The sequence below is a fragment of the Macaca fascicularis genome, chromosome 8 (genome assembly GCF_037993035.2).
Source record: "Macaca fascicularis isolate 582-1 chromosome 8, T2T-MFA8v1.1".
In the NCBI taxonomy this organism is placed as follows: Eukaryota; Metazoa; Chordata; class Mammalia; order Primates; family Cercopithecidae; genus Macaca; species Macaca fascicularis.
In genome coordinates this window covers 83439635-83463011 of record NC_088382.1, presented here as the reverse complement: position 1 = coordinate 83463011, position 23377 = coordinate 83439635, and the positions used below count along the sequence as shown (strand labels likewise).

Below are 23377 nucleotides of genomic sequence, written 5' to 3'. Positions count from 1 at the left end.
TCCACCTGTTTCATTCACTTTTTGGTACCTTTAGATGATTTGTTTTTTACAGTTTGTTCAGAATTTATCGTTTCCTGCAGGAGAATGAGTTCAGTGAGAGTTTACTTGACCATACTGGAAATAGGGTTACTGCTTTATTTATTTAAGAACTGTTTAGTATCCCACGGTGTGATTTCTCTGTAATTTATTTAACTTCTTAGTCCTGTATTCATGGACATTTAGTGGTTTTGAATCTTCTGATGTTATCAGTGTTGCAGAATATATCTTTATACATACACATGGTGAGACATTCTTACGGGTACTTGGAGTATATCAACAGACATTTCTGTCATCATGAAGTTTACATTCTAGTTGGGGGAGATAGAAAATAAAAAATAAATACAAGTACATTGTATAGTAGATTAGAAAGTGAAAAGTGCTTGTATAGGAAGAGTAGGGCCCGATTTGAGTTAAGGAATGGTAATCACAATTTGAATTAGAGAAGTCTTACTGAGAAGTGAGATTTGAATGAAGACTTCTAAGAAGGTGAGAGAGTGAGCCTTGAGGATGTCTGGGGGAGAAGCAGGAGATCAGCCATTGTAAAGGCCCTAAAGTGGAGGCTTGTATGGTGAGTTTGAAGAGCAGAAAGGAAGCCAGTGTATCTAGAGAAGAGTAAGTGAAGTGGTGAGTGGTGTAAGAAGAAGCCGGAGATATGACTGGGAGCCAGATTTATATAAGGCCTTGTAGGCCACTGTAAAGATTCTGGCTACTACTCTGAATGAAATGCAGAACCAAAGAAGGTTTTTTTTTATTTTTTATTTTTTTGAGATGGTGTCTTGCTCTGTCGCCAAGCTGGAGTGCAGTGGCACAATCTCAGCTTACTATATCTTTTGCCTCCCGGGTTCAAACGATTCTCCTGCCTCAGCCTCCTGAGTAGCTGGGATTACAGGCGTGCGCCACCACACCAGCTAATTTTTGTATTTTTAGTGCAGACAGGGTTTCACCATGTTGGCCAGTATGGTCTCAATCTCTTGACCTCGTGATCCGCCCACCCCAGCCAGTGTAGGTTTTGAGCAAAATGGTGATGTGATCTGACTTTCATTTTTGAAAGAGCCATTTTGCTGATTAAGAGAGCAGTTGGGAGATTATTACAGTAATCTAGACTAGAGATGAGGCTGTTTTGAATGTTTTGGAGTTTTCTACCAATATAATTAGGTGAAGAATGATACCTCTTTGGCATTTATTTTGCATTTCTTTAATTATGAATGAGGTCAAACATCTCATATGCATAAAGTCATTTATATCTCCTTTTCTGTGGTCTTAAAGTGTATATAACCTTTGCTATTTTTTTGTGTTGATTCAGTGGTCTTTTTCTTTTTCCTGAGATGGAGTGTTGCTCTGTCACTCAGGCTGGAGTGCAGTGGCATGATCTTGGCTCACTGCAACTTCTGCCTCTTGGGTTCAAGCAGTTCTGCCTCAGCCTACTGAGTAGCCGGGATTACAGGCACCCACCACCATGCCTGGCTAATTTTTGTATTTTTAGTAGAGATGGGGTTTCACTATGTTGTCCAGACTGGTCTTGAACTCCTGGCCTCAGGTGATCCAGCCGCCTTAGCCTCCCAAAGTGTTGGGATTGCCGGCATGGGCCACCGTGACCAGCCTCAGTGGTCTTTTTCTTACTGACTTGTGCTCAGTATTTTTTAAAGCTCCTCATGCACTTCCAGTATATAGGCAAAGATGAAACCACTGATCTAGCCCGTCCTCATCGTGTAGCTGCCTCAAGGTCAGATCATGCCCAGTGTTAAGAGATACTTGGAGTCTGTAGTCACAAAGTGCATTCACTCCCAGCACTACCCTGTCCGGATCTCACATGCATCCTTTCACTTTGAACTTGTCCTTCTCCTAGTCCTGATTGCTTTACTGCCACATAGCTGAGAACCTGGCCCTTGCTGGTCCTGTCTCTCCCTTGCAATCATTCACTTTTAAGTTGAGAGGAATATAGTAATGTAGTATTGCGGTTAGGGGGGCTGTGGAGCCACTCTACCTTCATTTGAAACCTGGCTCCACCTAGGCCAAGCAACCTTTCTTCTCTGTTTTTCAGTTTCTTCAACTGTAAAATGGAAATGATAACAATATGTATTTGCCTTATCAGGCTATTGTGAGGATTAGATGAGTTACTGCATGCTCAGTGCCGGCATATAGTAAACCACTTAGTAATTGTTAGCTATAACCTATCCTTCATTTAACAAATATGTAGTGGACTCCTTTTAAGTGCTGGGTATCATGCTAGATACCATACCCTAGAGCTTCAGTGACTATGACTCCCCTTTTCCCTGTGTAGGAGCAGAAATCGTCCCTTTTGTAGCCTTCTTAGAACACTATTCCTGGAATAGCATGCGTATCATTTATGCTAAACTTTTTCCTTTGTTGAGGAATTATGAGATCTAATACAGGGTTCTTAAGCATTTGCAGGGGAATCTGGCCTTTCTAAATTTGAGAAGTAACAGGATATACTTATTTTGATTATATTAGAATTATATTTTGATAAAACAAGAGTCAAATGACAACTAAGATTATAAGTTTAGCTCTTCATCTGTTTGATTTTATCATGAGTTCACCAGCTCTGAAGTGTTCAGTTTTTGGCCAGAATTTCTTATACATAACTGAGGTGATTTTAGCTTCCTGAGAGATCACCATGGTCATACTCTTGTCAGTCTTGATCACTCTCCTGCTTTGGAGTTCTCAGAGTCTTACAAGCTCAGATTGTATTGCAGGTTTCTAAGTCTCGTAAGAAGTGTCATCCTCTGCAAATAAGATTATATGGTCTTATTTACAAACTTTTTTTTGTTCTCTTGAGTGAATTTTTCAGGATAACAGAGAACAATAAGTAAAATTTGCTTAAGATGCATTCTTTCGTTACTCCCATGTGGGTCTCAAATTTTCAGAATTCTCCATGTTGTTTTCTCAGATACTTAAGGAACCTTATATACACTGGGTTTGAATGACTTATTGGTTTGCTTGACATCCTGTCTTTGTAAGAATATGTGGCAGACTTTCTCCAAATCAATAAAGGCAACAAGACTTTTTTTTTTTTTTTTTTAATGTACTGAACTTAATAGTTGTTTAACATATTCATTTTAAAATGGAAATAAAACTATCTTATATTCTGATCTTTTCTAAATCCAAATCAGTTCTTTATGTTGGCTTTCAATAGTCTATATTTCTAATGCAATATAATACAATATTCTTAATATTATACCTACTATCAGCAAGTATTGTTTGCCCTTGTTCTCTTGCTTGTGTTCGTGGGCTGTCTCTCTCTCCCTTCCTCCCTCTGTCTTCCTCCCTCCCTCCCTCCCTCCCTCCCTCTCTTCCCCGCCTTCTTGCCTCCCCCTTATCCCTCCTCTCTCTCATTAAGATAAAAATGAGCAACTTCGGCTCTTTGGCTGTTCTCTTTTGTGGGTGGATAAGATTTAGGATTGTAGGCCATAATGTTTGGACTATATATTTAATCATCTCAGGTATTATTCTCATCATGGCTTACTGCTTTTTTCAGTTTGAGTTTCCTGGGAGCTTATTATTCATTAATTTCCCAGGCTTTTTCTTGGCTTCAGTTACAAGGACCTTGACCAACTTGCTTTATTTCCTTGCGATTTGTTGACATTCTCATGTTCTCTGGTCATGATGCACTTCTTTAAAGATAAATGAGTTACTAGACTCCTGTACTGTAATTGACTGACAGGTCACAGAACAGTCAATATAGAACAGAATCCCAAACATGTAAATAAATGACCTTTAAGACATAAGAAAAAGAGAATTTTTAAAAATTGTAGTAATGTTATTCATTATTTTATGTTAAATTCTTCCAGAGATTTACTTAGTTGGTTTCTACTGGTTTTTATAATATCTGAATTTATCAGCTTATCTTCTGCACACTGCTTGGTGTTTTGAACTGCATTGGCATTCTTTTTTTATTCCTTTTTTTTTTTTTTTTTTAGAGATGAAGTCTCACTCTGTTGCCCAGGCTGGAGTGTAGCGGTAATCAACCACAAGGGTACATTTGATGCTGAGCTCACTGTACCCTTGAATTCCTGGGCTCAAGTAATGCTCCTGCCTTTGCTCCTGAGTAGCTGGGACTACAAGGGCGTACCACCGTGCCCAGATAATTTTTTACGTTTTTTGTAGAGACAGTCTTGCTGTTTAGGCTAGGCTGGTCTCAAACTCCTGGCCTCAAGTGATCCTCCCGCGTTGGCCTCCTAAAGTGCTGGGATTATAGGTGTGTGCCACTCTGCTTGGCCTAGATTGGCATTCTTGAGTGACCAATTAACCAAATGTCAGATCTCCTAGACAGGCATGAAGTGGTGTTCTTCCGGGTATGTTACAAGCACTAATGGGAAACTGGGGGTGCCACTGACCATATGAAATGAAAGTCTAGAGATTCTGCCAGCATAACTGCAGACATTTCCTGGACCTCCCCCAGGAGCTGGTGGCTAAGGGTATTATTTACAGGGAATAACCAAAAGCCTGAGAGATGCTGAATCTTCATGGAAACATTGTAGAATATCAAAGAAGACTGATGGATTAGTTGCCAAGAGGGGAAGAGGGCAACAACTATGATTTCCTGGGGCTACTATGTTCTGACACAGCATGTACCTTGCATAGGGTGACACAGCCAGTGAAGGGCTGAGCTGGCCCTCCAGCCCAGGAGTAATATGTCATCAAAGCTCATGCTTTTTCTGCTATGCTACGCTAACTCATGTAAACATCCACTCTTTGGGAATAGTAGGATGTCATGATGACTGACTTATTTCAGAATATCTTCAAAAACTATTTTATCCACAGAAAAGAATGTCTTTGGCCACACTTTGTATTTAGTGTGACTAAAGTACATGTATCCATATTGTGAACAGGAATAAACCATCATAACCCGAGGCCAAAACTGTTAGCCTTTCAAAGCTCTAAGTATTACTTCAGCCTCTTTCTATGTGTGGTAGTCAGACTGGATATCAATATTGTCTCTTTACCAATATCGTCTCCCTTATTTGTTGCTGTGTTTTACTTCGAGGTACATGGCAAAGATAAAGAGGGTTCGATAGTTCTCAGCTTAGTGTGCATCCTGGAATAAGAGCCACAGTTCACACTGACTAACTGATGTAAAAGCATACCTTGAGTATCTGCAGCAATGCAGGAAAAGGAGAGCATAGGTAATTAAAATCCACATAGTGCATTCCCCGGAGGATTTGTGCAGGAAAAAATTTACAAATTAATTTAAAATGGCTGCTAATCCAAGGTACTTTAAAAGTGGAAGAGTTTTCTAAAAGTTCCAAGTACTGTACTATTTTAGCAAATGTTGCTTTTTTTGCACTTTTGATATTAAATAGTATGAAAGGATCCAGGTAGTTGAGCAAAGTTCTTTTTCCTATTTCTCTGAAAAGCATCTCTATAAAACATAAAAACAAAACAAAACAAAAAAAAAAAAAAAAAAAATTAGCCAGGTGTGGTAGTACACGCCTGTGGTCCCCTTTGCTTGGGAGGATTGCTTGAGCCTTGGAAGTGGAGGCTGCAGTGAAGCATAATTGCACCACTACACTTCAGCCTGGGTGACAGAGGGAGACCCTGCCTCAAAAAAGAAAAGTGGGCTTAGAGTCAGACAGTGGTATTGGCTCCAGATAATCTGTATAATTCCAGTAAATCATCTGGTTTGGATTGTAATGAACCCCCTAAAGTGTATTACTCATAGCCGAAGAAATTTCTAAGACCGTTAAATGATTACTGTCAATAATCTGAGACTACTTGCATTGCCTAAAATCTTACAGGATATCTCCATGTGGCAGTTCCAGCTAATAAATTATATTTCTACTTTCAGTTTTTATGAACTACTTTAAAACCCTGCAATTGTTTTTTTTCAACATATGTGTCCTTCTAATGATTGTGAGACTATGAAACAAAATGATTATCTTTTAGATTCTTATTGCAGATGAGAAGATGAAGTGTTTTATAAAATAATGTATTAAATGTACCTATTCCTTGGCATATATGTTTAGATTTTTAATTATAATTTTTATGATGTGTTGGAGCCAGCATTTTCCTATAGAAATATAACTCAAGATTTAATATTGGGCAACAGTGGGAAAATGGGATTTAGTATGAAAATATTTGCTTTATGTAAACCTTTTTATGAATGTACCTAATGTATAAAGTGAAGTCAAGCTGTAAAAACAATTAGCTGGGAAAATGCCAAGTAAATTTTTTATGTTCCAGTGAGTATCTATTAACTACACATTACTGTTATCATTAAACTGTATGCAAATGTATGACTAAATTCATTTAGATTTGAGTGAAAGAGACAGAATACTAGAAGTATGCAGTAAGTATAATTAGTTTGCATCTACAAACCAAGCACATTAATCTTTCTGCAATACTGCTGATGTAATGTCTCCATGTTACTTTTGGGAGTATGTGAAGTGGGCAAACATCCAAAGTTGATAGTTAATTCTGATCAGCAAAAGCACTGGAGTAGATGCCTGGACTGGACATTGTAATAAAGCAAACAGTTTCTAAACTTCTTGGAAGATTTTAGTGCAAACATAATCATCCATTTGAATCTTTTATTATAGACATTATAAAATTAATTTATCTAAAAGGAGTGTAAACCCTTTTTTAAAAAATCCAGTGTGTTTGTATCTTTTATACTTTCATGCTTTTTTATACTTTTAACAAACTTTTCAAAAACATATGCTTGTGGACTTAAAATAATGGAGAGACAGAAGTTTTATAAGTATTTTCTAAAGCTCGTCTCATGAATCCTTTTGGTGCTGGGAAGGACTTGAGGGATTTTTCTATACCAGTTGTTTTCAAAGTGCCTGCTCAGAGAACCTTTAACCAAAGATGATATCTGCTGCTGGAATTAAATAATAAGAATATTCTTACAGCTCAAAGAAATAATAAGCCATATTTTCCTTAAGTTTTTTAGTACTTAAGATTCTGCTATTAGATTACTAGCATGCAGTATTTAGTAAATACATATCGAAAAGTTAAAAGTGGCTGGGCACAGTGGCTTGTGCCTATAACCTCAGCACTTTGGGAGCCTGAGTTGGGAGGACTGCTTTAGCCTAGGAATTCAAGAGCAGCCTAGGCAACATAGGGAGTGCCTGTCTCTACAGAAAAAAAAAAAAAAAAGTTAGCCAGGCATGATGACACACACTTGTGGTCCCAGCTACTCAAGAAACTGAGATGGGAGGATTGCTTGAGCCCAGCAGATTGAGACCGCAGTTAACCATAATCATGTACTGCACTCCAGCCTGGGTGACAGAATGAGACCCTGTTTAAAAAAAAAAAAAAACCAAAAGACTTACATTTTTAAAAAAATTGTATGTTTTTGAATTACAGAGTGTATGTGTGTACATATATATCTATTTGAAAATTTTCCCTCAGTACACAGATATGCTATATTTCATGAAAAGGGTAATAATTTTCAACTGGTTTGTCACTTGAATAAAGTTGAAAGTTGATACAGACAAAATTGTTTTTGTTACTGATGGCTCTTACAGAACATAAGGCTTCTTGTCCAAAGTCTTTATAGATCTAGTAGCTGGAACTTAAATCCAGTAGATCTTATTCTAAACCTAAAAATATTTTCCTCTGTCCACACTGTCAGTGTTTTTTGTTGTTGTTGTTACAAGGTTTAATGAGTGTATACTAGCTGTGTTCCCATTCAAGTAAGAAATAAGAATATTCTTTATCAGCTGCTATTTAGTATTCTTTTGGAAGTTTGGATCAACAAAATTAGTAAAATAAATTGTGGAAAGAAATAGGTAAAAAATTCTGGAAATAATAGGAAAATCCTAATTTTTTCTTATGAAACAGTGAAAGAATTAACTAAAATCCCATTAAAGACAGGAAGAGCCCTCTGTAAGGCAGATGAGTACAAAGTTGATATTCAGGAATCAGAAGCCTTCGTATTCGCAAACAGGGAAGAAGGCCCCTGTGAGGAGGCCCTTCTCAATCTGTAGTATGTGTAAAAACCACCTAGGCTGTTAGGCAATGTGCGCATTCCTGGACTCCATCCTGAATCCCTTTGGACAGCCCTGAATCTGCTTTTTAGCAAGTGTTTCTAGACCCCATTAGGAGATCGATGTTTTCTATGTGGGACCACACTTGAGAAATACTGCTCCAAGGAACCCCCTACCCCCACCTCCCGCCATGTTCCTGCAGCATCGCTCTGCATTTCTCCTGATTTCCACAGTGCTAGCCATTTACCTCTCAGACAGGCCTGCTGCAGCACCCAGGGGAACACAGTGGCAGCACACTGGAAGAAGAGGCCCCCAGGTCGCCTTACCGGGAACCCTTCTTCACAGTTACAAAGTGGGAACACTTTCAGCACTGCTTTGCTTGTCAGCCACCATAGGGGAGGCACGCCTTACTGCTTCTGCCACACACTGTCTGACCACCCACATCTAGTGGGAGGGCAGGAAATAAGGTGGTATCCTTTAGCACCTGAAGACTTTGAGCAGAACCTTCAGGCTGGGTGCACCCTTTTCTCACCTGCCAGATTCAGTGTGGCTGCTTTTCACTAGAGTTGATCACCCATTTCTCACCAGTCCTATGGCCACCTAATTGCTGTGTGTTCTACTACCTCCCAGTTGAAACGAGCAGCGATGCTTGGCAAAACTGTAACTGGTTAATTCCAGCTCCTCTGACTATGCTGCAGTAGGAAGCTACAGAAAAACATCTATGCTGACTAGTCCAGCTTGATACAATGACCACAGTCCTTAAGTGAAATTGTAGCACTGCCTGCAATCCTATATTTTCTTGGGCAGTTCAGTCTCCTATTTTTAGAGATGACTTTTCCTGCTCTATGGAATGGCTTGCCAGCTACTCTCTTCTTGCCTCTCTTCTGGTAAAAACAACAAGATCCTTTTAAATCATGTCTGATTGTGCCACTTTCCTGCTTAAAACTTTCCTGTGGCTTCCATCATGTGGAATTAAGTTCTGATTTGCTGCCAGGTGACTTCTCAGACCTAGTTTCCTACTAATCATTCCTTGACTCAGGGCTTGTCAGGTACAAGGAACCCTTGCTCTTTCTCAAAAATTGACCAACCAACATGTTATTTCTGCAGGGCCTTTGCACTTGCTGTCTTACTTGCTTACAGCACTTTTTCTTTCTGGCATTTCCGTGCCTAGAATTCTTACTTTATTCAAATCTGTGTTCAAATGTCACCTCCTAAAGGAGCCCCTGTTACTCTTTTTCCATACCGTGCTTTATTTTTCTTCCTAGCTCATCTCATTTGTTGATATGTATATGTGTGTGTGTGTGTGTGTGTGTGCGCGCGCATGTGTGTGTGTGTGTGTGTGTGTGTGTGTGTGTGTGTGTACTTGCTTGATTGATAGTTTCCTGAGGGCAGTCCTCCATCTCTAGAAACTAAAACTCCATCCCAGCATGAAGTAGGCCTTTAATAAGTTTATGTTGAATTATTAATGTAATTCACATACCCCCGCTGGCAATTAGATAAGAGTAGGAAGACCAGGTCAGTAACATTCTAGAGTGTAAAAGGGGAGGTCTTTTTACACTTCCCTTTACAAAATTTGGTAGGCTGGTTTGTGGGAGTCTGTCAAGAATGTGAATGAGAGTAGGTGAGATCACCTACAAAAACTGTCTTGTTGGTGAGAAACAAAATAGAACCCTAGGGAGTATCAACATTTTTTTAAAAAATGATTTTTATTGAAATAAAATTTATGTAACACAAGATTAACTATTTTAAAGTATACAATTCATTGTGCATTTAGTACATTCACAGTGTTGTACAGCCATCACCGTGCTCTAATTTTAAAACATTTCTATCACTTCTAAAAGAAGCCCCATACCTATTAACAGTTACTCCCCAAACTCTGTCCTCCCAGCTCCTGGCAACCACTAATCTACTTTCTGTCTCTATGGGATTGCCTATTCTGGATATTTTGTCTAAATGGAATCATAGAGTATATACCCTTTTGTATTCTAGCTTCTTTCACTTAGCATAATGTAAGTTCATTCATGATGTAGCATGTAATTATACTTCATTCCTTTGTATGACTGTAAAACACTCCGTTGTAGGGACATACCACATTTTATTTATTCATCAGGAACTTTGGGTTATTTCCACTTTCTATTAGGAATAATGCTACTGTAAACATTTACATACAAGTTTTTGTTTGAACCCCAGTTTTCATTTCTCTTGGGTATATATCTAGAAGTGAAACTGCTGGGTCAAGTGGCAATTCTGTGTTTAATTTTTTGATGAACTAGTAAACTATTTCCTATAGCAACTGCACCATTTTACATTCCCACCAGAATGTATGAGGGTTCCAGTTTGCCATGTCTTTATGACTTTTTTTAAAAAAAAAACTATAGCCATCCTAGTGGGTGTGCAAAGTAGTGTCATATTGTGGTTTGGATTTGCATTTCCCTAATAAGAACATTTAAACGTGGGCTCCAGATGGATGGGTTAAGAGGAGATAAAGAATGAGCAGACAGGACATAGGACTTTGCAGTCAACTTGGTCTTCCAGACTTACAGTGTCCCCAGCATTGCCTTTGGCAACTGATATCCTGCACCTGACTTTTAGCATACAGAGATCTTCAGAATCTGCCAGATCTCATACATCTAGAGAGACTTAAGTTGCTTTGATATTCCAAGTCCAGCATGACTTCTTCAGAGTTTATAGTTAGTGCTTCTGCAGTTTATAGTGTTCATCTATCCAGTTCATTCAGAGGCAGCATGGTGTAGCAGTTATGAGCATGGGCTCTGGAGTGAGACTGCCTGGGCTCAAATGCGGGCTTAAGTCGGGTGGCCTTGGGAAGGTTAGTGAATGTCTCTATTTTTCAATTTCCTCATCTGTAAAATGAAGTTGGGTTGTGAGGATTGAGTGAGATTAGTATCTAAATGCTTGGAATAGCGCCTGGCACATAGTAAGTGCTTTGTATATTTTTGCCCTAATTATGATAATGGTGATGTGGTAATGATTTATCTATATATCCATTTAGAGAAGGGGCAAGAATAGGTATATGTTGGTTCCAAGTATGAGATTGAGGGTGGTGATTATGTGTTTACAATAATGGGGCTCTTTGATAACATGCTGTGCTTTGCATAGTCCTGATTATGGCACTACTGTCAGTGATACAGTACAAGTTACTTATTCTCTTGGTTTGTGTTCTGTATTCTGTAAGTCATTCCACTAATTTATCAAATTTAATTTTGAACACAGATTTACCTTTGTTTAGACAGGGACTAGACTTCCTTCAATTAAGTGTTTTTTTTTTCCATTTTTATTCTAGTGTTCCATATTATTTTTTAAAACTTGAAATTATGAGAGGAAAGAACATCATTTATGATGCTGTCATTTCAAAACACCCTATCCTAGCTTTTAGTGCATGTCTTTCTATATTTTCCTCTAGGCATTTAAAACATACTTACAGTAATTCTACAAATAAAATAGAATATCCATATACCTCTTTTAAAGCATATTTTCAGCTGACCTGTGAATCTTTTCTAACCAGTCCTAATATTTGAAATTCCTCAAGAATTAACAGTTAGATCTCATAAAAGATATATTTTTCAAAATTTGTAGATATGAATAGAGAAATAACTGTCTCCTATCTAGATATTTTATATACATACAAGTTTGAAAATGTGCCAGGGACTATTTTATAGCTCTATGATAAAAACCTGCTGTTTTTCTACAGCAAGAAAAAGAATGCTTAGCAGTGCCAAAAAGTGTACAAAGAATCAAAATAATCGACATGTCGTTTGAATTCTTAGTTTTGGCCTTTAGGGTTCTTTAAACATAAATTCTACAAATATTTTGCAGATAAGTAAACTGAGATAGAAAGGTTAAGTGACATTTCTGTTTCCAGTCAATGTTAGAAATAAACACAGAAATCCAAAGCCTCTCCTTATTAGATCAGAAGATAGCATTTTCATATATTTTAAGATGTAAGTCTGTAGAGGAGATATGAATGTTTAAGCTGTGTCGAGATTTATGAATAATGCTATCAAATAGAATGAGGTAATTATTTTTCAATTTGTAAAAATCCTAATGTTATTTGGGATATGTCTTTCTCACCTTGTAAAAATGATGCTTAGGAAAGTGGAGATGTTGGAGAATAAAACAGTCACAGAATGGTAGGGAGGACATACGGGATTTTAGTTGTTTAGAAAGATAATACAAAATGAGTCCATAAAGAGGGCATTAAATGAAGTAACTTTAGGGAGGATGGCAAGGACATGTGGTATAAAAAGTTGCTACAACTAACAGTCAAATATAAGTGAATGTAAAATCTTTCCTTTACTCAAAAAAACTATAAGGAATGTCAAGTATTAAATCAAAGGAACCAGTATACATACTTTCTTTACTGTTGTATTGACTTGTGGTATCTTGAAGATAGGCAGAATCTCAAGACTTGTTTGGGATCTAAAGGAAAGGAAGATTCTATTTTATTTTATTTATGATTTTATTTATTTTTTGCAAGACTTCCAGCAGATAGAAGGCAAGGAGACATGGAGATAAAAAGGCCTTGCAAGCAGCGTTTGTCAGATTTAGGCTGTTAAGTAATGTGGCACACAATGCTCATCATTTTGATGTTTTACTTCGATTTTACATCATGCACTTGTGTCTCTTTGATCTGACGTGCTGCAGAAACACAATATTTCGTCATGGTTGTCTGTTTGTTTCAGCAGCCCTTGACTCAATAAAACATCTCTGAAGTCTATTAGTGGGCCTTAGTTTAGGTCCCTTGCATTAGTTTCTCTGGCCTTCCATGAAGATAGACAATTTAGTAAACAAAAATGAACAAAAATGGAAGAAGATAAAGCAGATTCTCCTGGACTTTGCAGTTAGGCAGACTTAAATTTGACTCCCAGCAACTCTTTTGGGGACATTTGTTACCTCTTAAGGTGACCTTGAGGACATCTCCTGCCTTACCAGGCTGTAGTGAGGATTAAATGAAAAAGAGATATGAAAGACCTAACCATTGTGTAGTAAGCAATGTGTGCGGTCTCTTTCTTGAATGGACTTTGAAGCAGTTGCCAAGTCACATAGGCCACATTGTGTGATGTGGTGATAATCTTGGACCTTTATGTTGCAGAGAGTCAGCAGGGCAGCTTAAAATTATGGTTCCCTCCTCAGAAACTCTGATGCAGCAGATCAGGCTTGGATCACAGGAATCTTCATTTTTAACAACTGTGGAAAATAATTCTGATGAAAGTAGGATCTTTCAAATCCCAAGACTTTTTTGGGATTTAAAAGAAATTCAACCATTTGACCCTGAAACTTAAATAACTTGGATGGGTGAGTTTTCTTGGTTCATCTTTTAACAGTAATCATTATGGGGATCTAAACATTGTCCACAAAATTCTACTTGAGAAAAATTATTCAAGAATACCTGTGTCTGCTTAGGTAAATATACTAATTTGTAAAAATATGTACATCACTTATTATAAGTACTGTGTTAGTCTGATCTCATGTTGCTATGAAGAAATACCCGAGACTGAACTGAGTGATTGATAAAGAAAAGAGATTTAATTGACTCACAGTTCTGCATGGCTGGGGAGGCCTCAGGAAACTTACAATCATGGCGGAAGGCACCTCTTCACAGGGCAGCGGGAGAGGAGATGAGTGCCAGCAGGGGAAATGCCAGAAGCTTATGAAACCATCAGATCTTGTGAGAACTCACTCCCTATCATGAGAATACTGTGGGGGGAAACCACCCCCATGATTCACTTACCTCCACCCAGGTACTTCCCACGACACATGGAGATTACAATTCGGATTACAATTCAAGATGACATTTTGAGTGGGGACACAACCAAACCATATCAAATACCTTACCAAAAGTGAGCTTAATACGTGAAATAAGTGAAAGTAGAAGGAAATCTATTAAAAGGAACATATCAATCTTTATAGTTAATAAATTTTGGGTATTTCTTTACCAAAGGAAGTAAGTATTTTGAGACCAGACCTATCACACAAAAACCATTCTGCATCATCTCCCCTGTAATTCAATCTGGATGCAATTAATGAGAGTGCTCTGGCTAATCTTGATTGTCATGATGGTATGAGGAGATGTGATATATAAGGTATTCAAACCATGTGGGGTATATTATTAAGAATCATTGTTAAGTAAGAGGATAAAGTGAAACAGAATGAAATAAGTCAGGCATCCAGTTTTGGTATTTCCTGTTGTTAGTGCTAGAATTTTTACTTTTTATGTTAAAAATGCAACATACTTAATTTTTCCTCTGATACTTACACAATGTAATTTATATATACATATATATCCACATGCATGCACATACACATACATTGAGCCATATTTGATGACCAAAAAGGGAGAGGCCCCAAGGGCTCTTTGGTGTGCAATTAATATTTTGGCCAGAAAATCAGCAGATTGTTTCAGTATGGTTATGTGTTATGACATCATATTCCAGTAAAGTTATAATGAACAGAAATTTTGTTTGTCTCTGTGGCAAACCAAAATGAGTTTTGTAATTGTCAGCAGGCCTTAGTGATTATAGTGGCGCCCACTCCCTCTACTGTAGTTAAAGGTCTGTTAGCATTTCAGTTGTGGACCTTCTATTTTCAGAAGTTTATAATTAATTGTAAACATTTGCTCTATGGTGAAAGTTTGCCATATAAGATCTCAGTTCAGGAGTAAATTTCTGATTTCAAATTATCTGTTTTAAAGCTTTATAGTAGCACCAGTTAAAAATAAACAAAGTTCTGTGGAGGTGGGAAAACTGAATTTTGTGAAATACAAAGTGAAGATCACCAGCGTTATTCATATTAGTCTTGTCAGATTTTTGCATTAAAGGGATTAAAATAAAATAGATGATAGGAAATTTTGTACTCCAGTACACAATATTTAATTATTGTAACCAAAAAGCAAATAATATTGTAGTTTTTAATGCTTTTTAATCTTTGTTTATAATAATGCATTTGAAATGCTTTAAGTTAATAGAAAACTGTAGTTCAAGAAAATTGATTTTAAGTTAAGCGTTTAAAACAGCAACTTTTTCTTTTTTTCATACTCTGAATTCCTGTCCTTCATTTGGCACTGTTAATTACTCCTGTCCCTGACATTGTGTTGTATTTTTTTTTCTAACTTTGACCCTTTTTCATCTCTTTCACTGCTATTGTTTCCCTTGCACTTTGATCATAGGCATTAATCAGTTCCTAGCCTTAGGCTCTTTTTTGATTCCTTTACACTTACCCTTTCCAGGTGCTTATCCACTTGCATGGTTTCAGTTATTGCCTCACAAATCTGCATCTTCAGTACCAATCAGCATTTCTAGTTCTTCACCTTCAGTAAACCTTCATTGATTAGTCCCATCTGCCTGGTGAATTCTTACATGATGGGCTCTTTCCAGTTTATCTCAGGTTGAACATAGAGCGTCACTACTTGAATGTGCAGTAATTATCTAAAATATAGTAGGACCTCAATTGGACTTCTTTTTGCTTGGAAGCAAACATTTTTAAGGACTGGAGTGATTTTTAACTCATTTTTTTCAGCATTGCAATTGTAAATCCACCATTCCATCAAAATTGATTCTGTTTATTTTGCTAAGTTGCTCAATTCAATGGTCATATTTCTCAGTCATCATTTTACTTGACCTGTTAGTAGCATTAGATACAATTAATCCCTCCCTTCTCCTTGATAGACTTTTTTCCCATTTGGCTTTCAGGAAGGACATTGTGCTTGCTTGCCTTTTCTCCTATCACACCCTCCCACAGAGTTCTCATTGTTTTATGCCTTTAAATACTGCCTGTATATTGATGATTCCCAAATTTTATCTCTACCTTGGATCTCTTTGCTGAAGTCCAGACTAATAAATTGAGTTGTTCACTTGACATCTGTACTTGGATGTCTAATAGGTCTAATAATCGAACGTCTCCAAAACAGAGCTGTTGAAATCCACCCCCAGCAAACCCATTTCTTTTTTCAGTCTTCACTATCTCAATAGATGGATACTCCGTTTTCTGGTTGTTTAGTTCCAAAACCGTGATGTTATCCCTGACTCCCCTCTCATATTCCATAGCCAGTCTTTGGGTAAACCCGTCATCTCTACTTCCAAAATTCATCTAGAAACAATGACTTCTCATTACTTCCATTGCTACACCCTAGTTCAGGCCACTGTCACTTTTCCCCTGGATTATCCCAGTAGCCTATTAGATATCCTTGCTTCCAGCATTGTTCCCCTACAGTGTGTCCTCAAAATAGTAATCAGATGGTTATTTCAAGAGATAAATCAGATTATGTCACTTCTCTGTGCAAAACCTTCCAGTGGCTGATCATTTCACTTGGGGTAAAAGATGCTTACAGCAATTTGTAGGGAAGGCCCTGTGGAATCTTGCCACCTCTACTCGTCTAGCTTTTCCTCTCTCCCTAAACTTTTGCCAGACAGGCCTCCTCCGAGTTACTTGAACATGCATGGCACACTCCTGCCTCACTGCTCCTGCTGCTGGTATACTCTCTGCTTCAGATGCACTGTTCCAGATATCTGCATGGCTTGTTCCCTAACTTGTTTCAGGTCTTTACACAATTGATATTTTCTCAATGGAACGTCTCTTGGCCACCCTATCTAAAACCTACCTCCCTGACACTTCTGAACCCTTTCCTCTTTACTTTTTCTTACATCTGTCTCTAACATACTAGGTATTCTACATATTTTTCTTATTGTTTATCTTCCCTACTCTAAGTGTTGTTCATTGTCATAGTCCCCTGTCATATAGAGGACACTCCATAAATAATTGTTGAATTAATGGATTTTATCACATCTCTTAATTTTTTCTCCTTAATTTCTTTTGTTTTTTTTTTGTTTCTTCTTACAGCCTCTATTATCTCTTCATATCTGCATTATTGCAGCTTTTTAGTCACATGTCATTAGCCTCATTACCTCAATCACCATAAAATGTATGAATATAACACTTCCTGCTCAAGAATTGGCCTAAACTCCTTATTCCTGTGCTGAATCTGCTCTCCTTATTATTTTGCATTGTACTCAGTCCATTTCTCTGCTCCTGTATTTCTAATCATAATTATCTTCTGCAAAAAGCACAGTAATCTACATGTTGTCGCCTGAACAGTCTTGCCTGACCCAGCCTCTGTTGTAGCTTCACCAGACTGTTCACTTACTTCTGTCAAAATCTGACCAAAAACTTCTCACCAGGAAGTCTCCTGTGATAGAATTAAATAATTTTTACTTTATTATTTTATGTTTAATGTTGTATTCTATATATGTTTTTCATGGAGATCAGTATAAGCTATTATCTGTAGATGTATTGACTCACATTTTATCAAAAAAGTATATTTTTGAGGTTAAAATTTTTTTAAGAGTATAGCACATTATATAATTGGTATCATTTTAAACAAAATAAATCTTATGAATGATTATAGAGTGGTTTTATTAAGCTAACTTTATTGTTTTTATTTTCTTATTTTAGGTATCATTGCCCAGTGCCTAAGATCTTTTATGTTCAGCTCACTGTAGGAAATAATGAATTTTTTGGGGAAGGAAAGACTCGACAAGCTGCTAGACACAATGCTGCAATGAAAGCCCTCCAAGCACTGCAGAATGAACCTATTCCAGAAAGATCACCTCAGGTGTGGTGCTGGTGCATGTGACAGTCTCTTCTTTCTACTTTCCCAGTGAAACAAATCAGTGCATTTTATAATTAAAACAAATAATCTGTTCTGTTAGGGAAGAATACTAGAGTGAAGACCTGCTAAGATTTGCATCTCAGACTGTCTGCTGTACTTGCTTCATGTGTTCCTGCAGGATGACTATACCTTTCAAAACTTTGGTTCTTCCCTTGAGTTCGCTTCCCAGGCATCTGGGGATTTGGGGATGTATATGAGGATGAGAAATAACGTTGACTTGGCTTATATTTCATACTATGTTTATTGAATATAGATTACATTGTGTGAATATAGAATCAGGGATTTAAAGTGGAAGAGATTTTATAGATTTTTTCAGTCCTCCTTTGTTTTACAAATAAGGACATTGAGTCTGTTCTTGAGTAATCTCACTCATTCTCCTGGCTTCAGCTACTTTCTCGACCGACTTCAAAATAGTATCTGTAGCTCAGGCATGTCCTATACATAGCATAGTGAGCTTCCTTTTTTGTTGTTGTTGTTGAAATGGAGCCTCGCTCTGTTGCTCAGGCTGGAATGCAGTGGTGGGATCTGGGCTCACTGCAACCCAGGTTCAAGCGATTCTCCTTCCTCAGCCTCCTAAGTAGCTGGGACTATAGGCGCATGCCACCACGCCTGGCTAATTTTTTGTATTTTTAGTAGAGACGGGATTTCACTGTGTTGGCCAGGATGTTCTCGATCTCCTGAGCTCGTGATCCACCCTCCTTGGCCTCCCAAAGTGCTGGGATTATAGGTGTGAGCCACTGCGCTCGGCAGCATAGTGAGCTTCTTACTTACCTTACAGTTCAAACTCTACAGTTTTCCTTTCCCCAAACCAATTGTTTCTTTCTCCTTTGATATTTATCTTAATGGCAGACTTAGGTGTTTTTCTGCTTGTACTCTTTCATGAGAGCTCCTATCTATTTCTTGATCTGTTTTCCCATGAGATCATACACTTCTTGACAGCAGGAATACTGTCTCTTTCTCTCTAATAGTTATAGTGGGTTCAGCATATATGAGGCCTTCCAGAAGTATGTGTTAAATAAGTGAATAAAGAAACCGAGGCCTGTGCCAGACATAGATCTCCAACTAGGATGCTCCTGGTTTGCATCCTGTACTCTTTCTGTAACTTCATCCTCATAGATCACATTAGAACACCAGTGGCGGGGGAATTCCTGGGTGTTGGGGGTTGGGTGGGTAGAGAACTCTAAAACAAGAGAGCCAGGTCTAGGGATGTAGGCTAAACTCAAATTAGTGTATGGTTGAGTAAAAGATTTCCAGTCTGCATTAAATACTTTTCCTTCAAGGAAAACAAACTAAAAACCAAGTAACAAAAAGCCTGGCAGCAAAGCCCTTGACTGCTGTGGTTACAGGACAATGCAGCAGATACAGTCTATAGTTTGTTGTTTCTTCTTGTAATTTAAATAGGCCATCTTGACTGTAGAATAAAAGTAAAGTTTGTTATAATGTCACGATTCAGTGTTATCCTATTTTTTGTGATTTAGAATGGTGAATCAGGAAAGGATATGGATGATGACAAAGATGCAAATAAGTCTGAGATCAGCTTAGTGTTTGAAATTGCTCTGAAGCGAAATATGCCTGTCAGTTTTGAGGTATGTACTCGGTAGAGATCTTCCCATTTTTTCCCTTGCTCTGGTTATTTTAAACAAACAAACAAACAAACAAATAAAATTAACTGGTATACTAGTATCCTGCAAGAGTTAATGTGCTTCTGTATGTTCAAACCCAGTATTACAAAATGATCTAAGCCCTGGTGAGAATAGAAATCATGATGATAACACAGATTCCTTCTGATTTTTTTATTTTCTGTATTAAGCCTTTTGTATACATGATATTTCAATTTTTATAAAAGTTATTTTCTGGGTGTAGATAATTTGTGGTATCCTATAGGATTTGGTATTTTAAATAGGATTAAATTAAATTTATTCAAGTTAAGATTTAGTGACACATATGTTAATATCCCATTTTTTTTTCAATTGTGTGGAGGCCAAAATATGTTTAACATTAACCTCAACTAACAAAATCACCAAGAAGATGTAATGAAGCAACTCTTGATTTTACAGCTAGATAAATTTATCGCAAATATATTCATAAAATTGAAGAAAACTTAAAAAAATAATTATCATAATACTTCCCTTATTAAGAGGTCACTAATTTTACAACTCATGTCTGGAAAGTAGGCAAGAACCAGGAAATAAGCTGAAAGAGTTGTGGATAATCTTCCCTCACATTGTATGACATTCACCTACTAGAAAGCTCCCACATCTTACTCATTGGCAGGATCATTTGAGTTGGACTGAGAAACTGTTAGCTTTCTCTTGGACACATTCTGACAAGTTGCATTATCTCAGTTCTCAGTCCACAGCATGTTAAAAGCAGCAAAATGAGGAAGTCAGGGAGAGAATGTACTTGAGAGCCTATTGGTCCAGCAAGAAATGATACGGAAAATTTGGAAAACCTGTAAAAAGTAATTGCTTATACTGAAAAATTTTTGGGATTTTTTTTAAAGGCTGCAGTGACTACAAACAGTTTTATTATTCTTAGATGTTCTTGGGAACATCAATATATTATGGCATAGGATATCTGATGTTTATAATGATCTAATGTGAACAATTAAAGGTTAAATATTTAGTATTCTCTATTAAGTCAGTAAAATAAATATATATATATATATTTTTTTAAATTGAGAAGAATGTCCATCAAAGTGGTTAAAATAAACAGTTTTGGTGTTTCAACTAGTAAACCTAAATTACTTGGAAACTATGCTTATGATAAATTCCTTATCCGTAATAATGTCACCTTATTGAGATATTGCGGTGCTTTCATTCCTTTTCCTAATTAGTATCCGATATTAGAAGACAAAATTTCAGTGTAATGTTAAATAGTAAACTGCTTGAATAGGGCATCTTGTATAGGTCAGAATTTTGAAGGAGACTAAAGTTTTGAGTCCTCAGGATTTGGAAGACGTATTTCCTCTAAAAGCTGGCATAGTGTAAAAGTGAGAGCAGATTAAGCAAGGTTTAGTAACATTACATTCATAGTTGACAAATCCATAACTCATTGCTCTAGAAAGCTAGGATTTTTTTTGGCATACCTACTTACGTTTTTCAAATCATGCCACAAGAATAAATTTCCCTTTCTATAAAACAGCCTTTGACATCCCTATCAAAAACAGCTTACTTTTCATCCATCACCTGTTTTTGAGAGGCTTCCACAGGCACGGTGCCTTGTGGTTCATAGAACTACATGTTTCTCCAGTAATTTACTCATACATAGGAGAAAGTTAGATATATGTAATTATATACAAATTATCATTCTAGATGGCCTATCTAATATGGTATCTAATCTAATGGTATTTTTGATGTTCTTAAATTTGTGCTCCATAAGACATGGAGAAACTGTAATTAGAATTATCTGTTTTAAACTAATAAAAAATCATTTTGACTGTGAATCAAATGTGTTTATTTAGATTTCTTTTGTTTCAACTGCATTAAGCATCAAGTGTCATAAATAGTCCCAATATAATACCTTCATAATAGCTTTCTTAAAGTAATACTGTAATTTTGGCATAATACTAATTTTGGTTTTGATATGAATATTAAGTCATACTATAAGAATACATCTTAAGTGCCTATCCATTGTTTAATATTTTACTTGTATTTAATAGGTTATTAAAGAAAGTGGACCACCACATATGAAAAGCTTTGTTACTCGAGTGTCAGTAGGAGAGTTCTCTGCAGAAGGAGAAGGAAATAGCAAAAAACTCTCCAAGAAGCGCGCTGCGACCACCGTCTTACAGGAGCTTAAAAAACTTCCACCTCTTCCTGTGGTGGAAAAGCCAAAACTATTTTTTAAAAAACGCCCTAAAACAATAGTAAAGGTAAGTTTATGTTTGTGAACATCAGTCAGTTTTACTAAGTAAATATTATAGTAGCTATAGATAAGCATTTTTCTATAAGGCAAGTCCCTGAACTTATGGATTATATACAGTCCTGAAATCAGGGCAGGACATGTGACTATAAATTAATGACAGTTCTGTTTTGCTTTTTAAATACTTGTGCACCTGCATTTGTTCATCAAATAATCATAATCTTAGGTATTTATATATATTTTTTTGTTTAAAAAGTGCTTTCCCATTCATGTCACCTTTACTGTAACTCCTCATGACTGTGTAAGGTGGATGATGTTAGCCCTCATTTTACAAATAAGATTTTACAAAATATGTTCAAAGAGTTTGCCCATTTTTATTCAACAATCATGTCGAACCACCTGAACTGCTGTCTAATCCAGTGTTCTTTCTGCATACAAGGCTGTTACATAGTAACTTCTTAGGGTATCATGAAATGGTAACAGGATACACAAAAAAATCATATGACTAATACTAACAATAATAGCTGCAGCAGCTGGAAATCATAAAGCACTCCATGTGCCAGACTTTGTCCCAACACTTTGCATGCTTTAATCACATTTAATCCACATAGTAACCTTATGAAGTAGATGGTCTTATTTTGTTGCCATTCATTCAGATGTGTATACCTTGCGAAAGAAGAATATAGAGCATACAGCTTTTCAAGATGTGACTCTTTTATTGGGTCAGAATTTATTTACATTAATAAGAGAAAAAAGGTAAATATGAGAGGAATGAGATGAATCAGCATTTAGTACAGGACAGTGCCTGTGAATGCTTGACACGTATGACATGTCTGGAGCTAGAGTTTTGTGTTTCCAGAGAAAGCCTTAAATTGCCAGCATTTCAGTTGCTGGCTCAGCCTCACTGATTTAGCAGCCTTCTTCTGATTAGGCCGTACAAATGAAGGATTACAGAGAAGAAATGTATTTAATCTCAATGGATTTCTTTTGTTTTTTGATTGCACAGTGGCACAATTTAGGTATTTTTACAGGTTTTATACCTTTGTACCTTTGTTTTATTTAAAAATACATACATACATATATACAAAAATAACTACTTAAATACTTGTTTTTAATGAATGCTGACATTACTTCACTTAGAAGAAGATGTAGTAGGTAATGCATTCCGTGAACTGGAATTACATGTTATATGTAAGGTAGACTAAAAATAAATGCAAATAGCTCTACTTATCATGAGTCATAGTGGTTTCAAAGAGGACTGGCACTTTCATTCATGTGCTCCTCCTACACAGTCAGGAGTAGAATATAGCTATTAAGAGAATGACCTTTGGAGTTAATTTTGAGTATGAATCCCTGTGGCCTGAGCAAGTTACCTAACTTTAAAAATATTTCTTCATTTATAAAGTGGGAGTAGTAATTGACCTTGCTGTATGGGATTGTTATAAGTATTAACTGAAACAGTGCACAAAATGCATTAGTAATTATTAAGTATTCATTGTTATTAATGATAATGCAAATACTGTAATAAATAGCACATATTAACTATTGGTATTTTGTATCTGATACTGCCTATTCACATTTTATGTTTATGTGAATGTATCCATGAACTGTTTTCTTAAATCTATTAATATATAAAATCTATGGCTTTTCTAAGATGGAAGAACAGCATTTTATGTTGGAATGGTGGCACAAAACTGGTCACATAACTTCCGTCTAATCTATTTAACTAAGTTTTATCTTGATAAATTAATAATAATAAACCAGGCTGGGCGCGGTGGCTCACGCCTGTAATCCCAGCACTTTGGGAGGCTGAGGCGGGTGGATCATTTGAGGCCAGGAG

The 23377-nt window shown here is 36.8% G+C and overlaps 1 protein-coding gene and 1 pseudogene across 50 annotated transcripts in view; one reads left to right on the top strand and one right to left on the bottom strand.

The window, feature by feature from the left end:
- The window catches only part of LOC102126836 (homeobox protein VENTX pseudogene), a 33032-nt pseudogene extending 16938 nt beyond the window's left edge, over nt 1-16094 (bottom strand).
- Nucleotides 1-23377, top strand: part of STAU2 (staufen double-stranded RNA binding protein 2) — a 332499-nt gene that overhangs the window by 112604 nt on the left and 196518 nt on the right. For all 50 annotated transcript variants that reach the window (XM_073999008.1, XM_073998994.1, XM_073999016.1 and 47 more), the window contains 3 exons: nt 17457-17616; nt 19152-19259; nt 21335-21547. In XM_073999008.1, coding sequence (XP_073855109.1) covers nt 17457-17616; nt 19152-19259; nt 21335-21547 — 481 coding nt within the window. The remainder of the gene's footprint in view (nt 1-17456; nt 17617-19151; nt 19260-21334; nt 21548-23377) is intronic.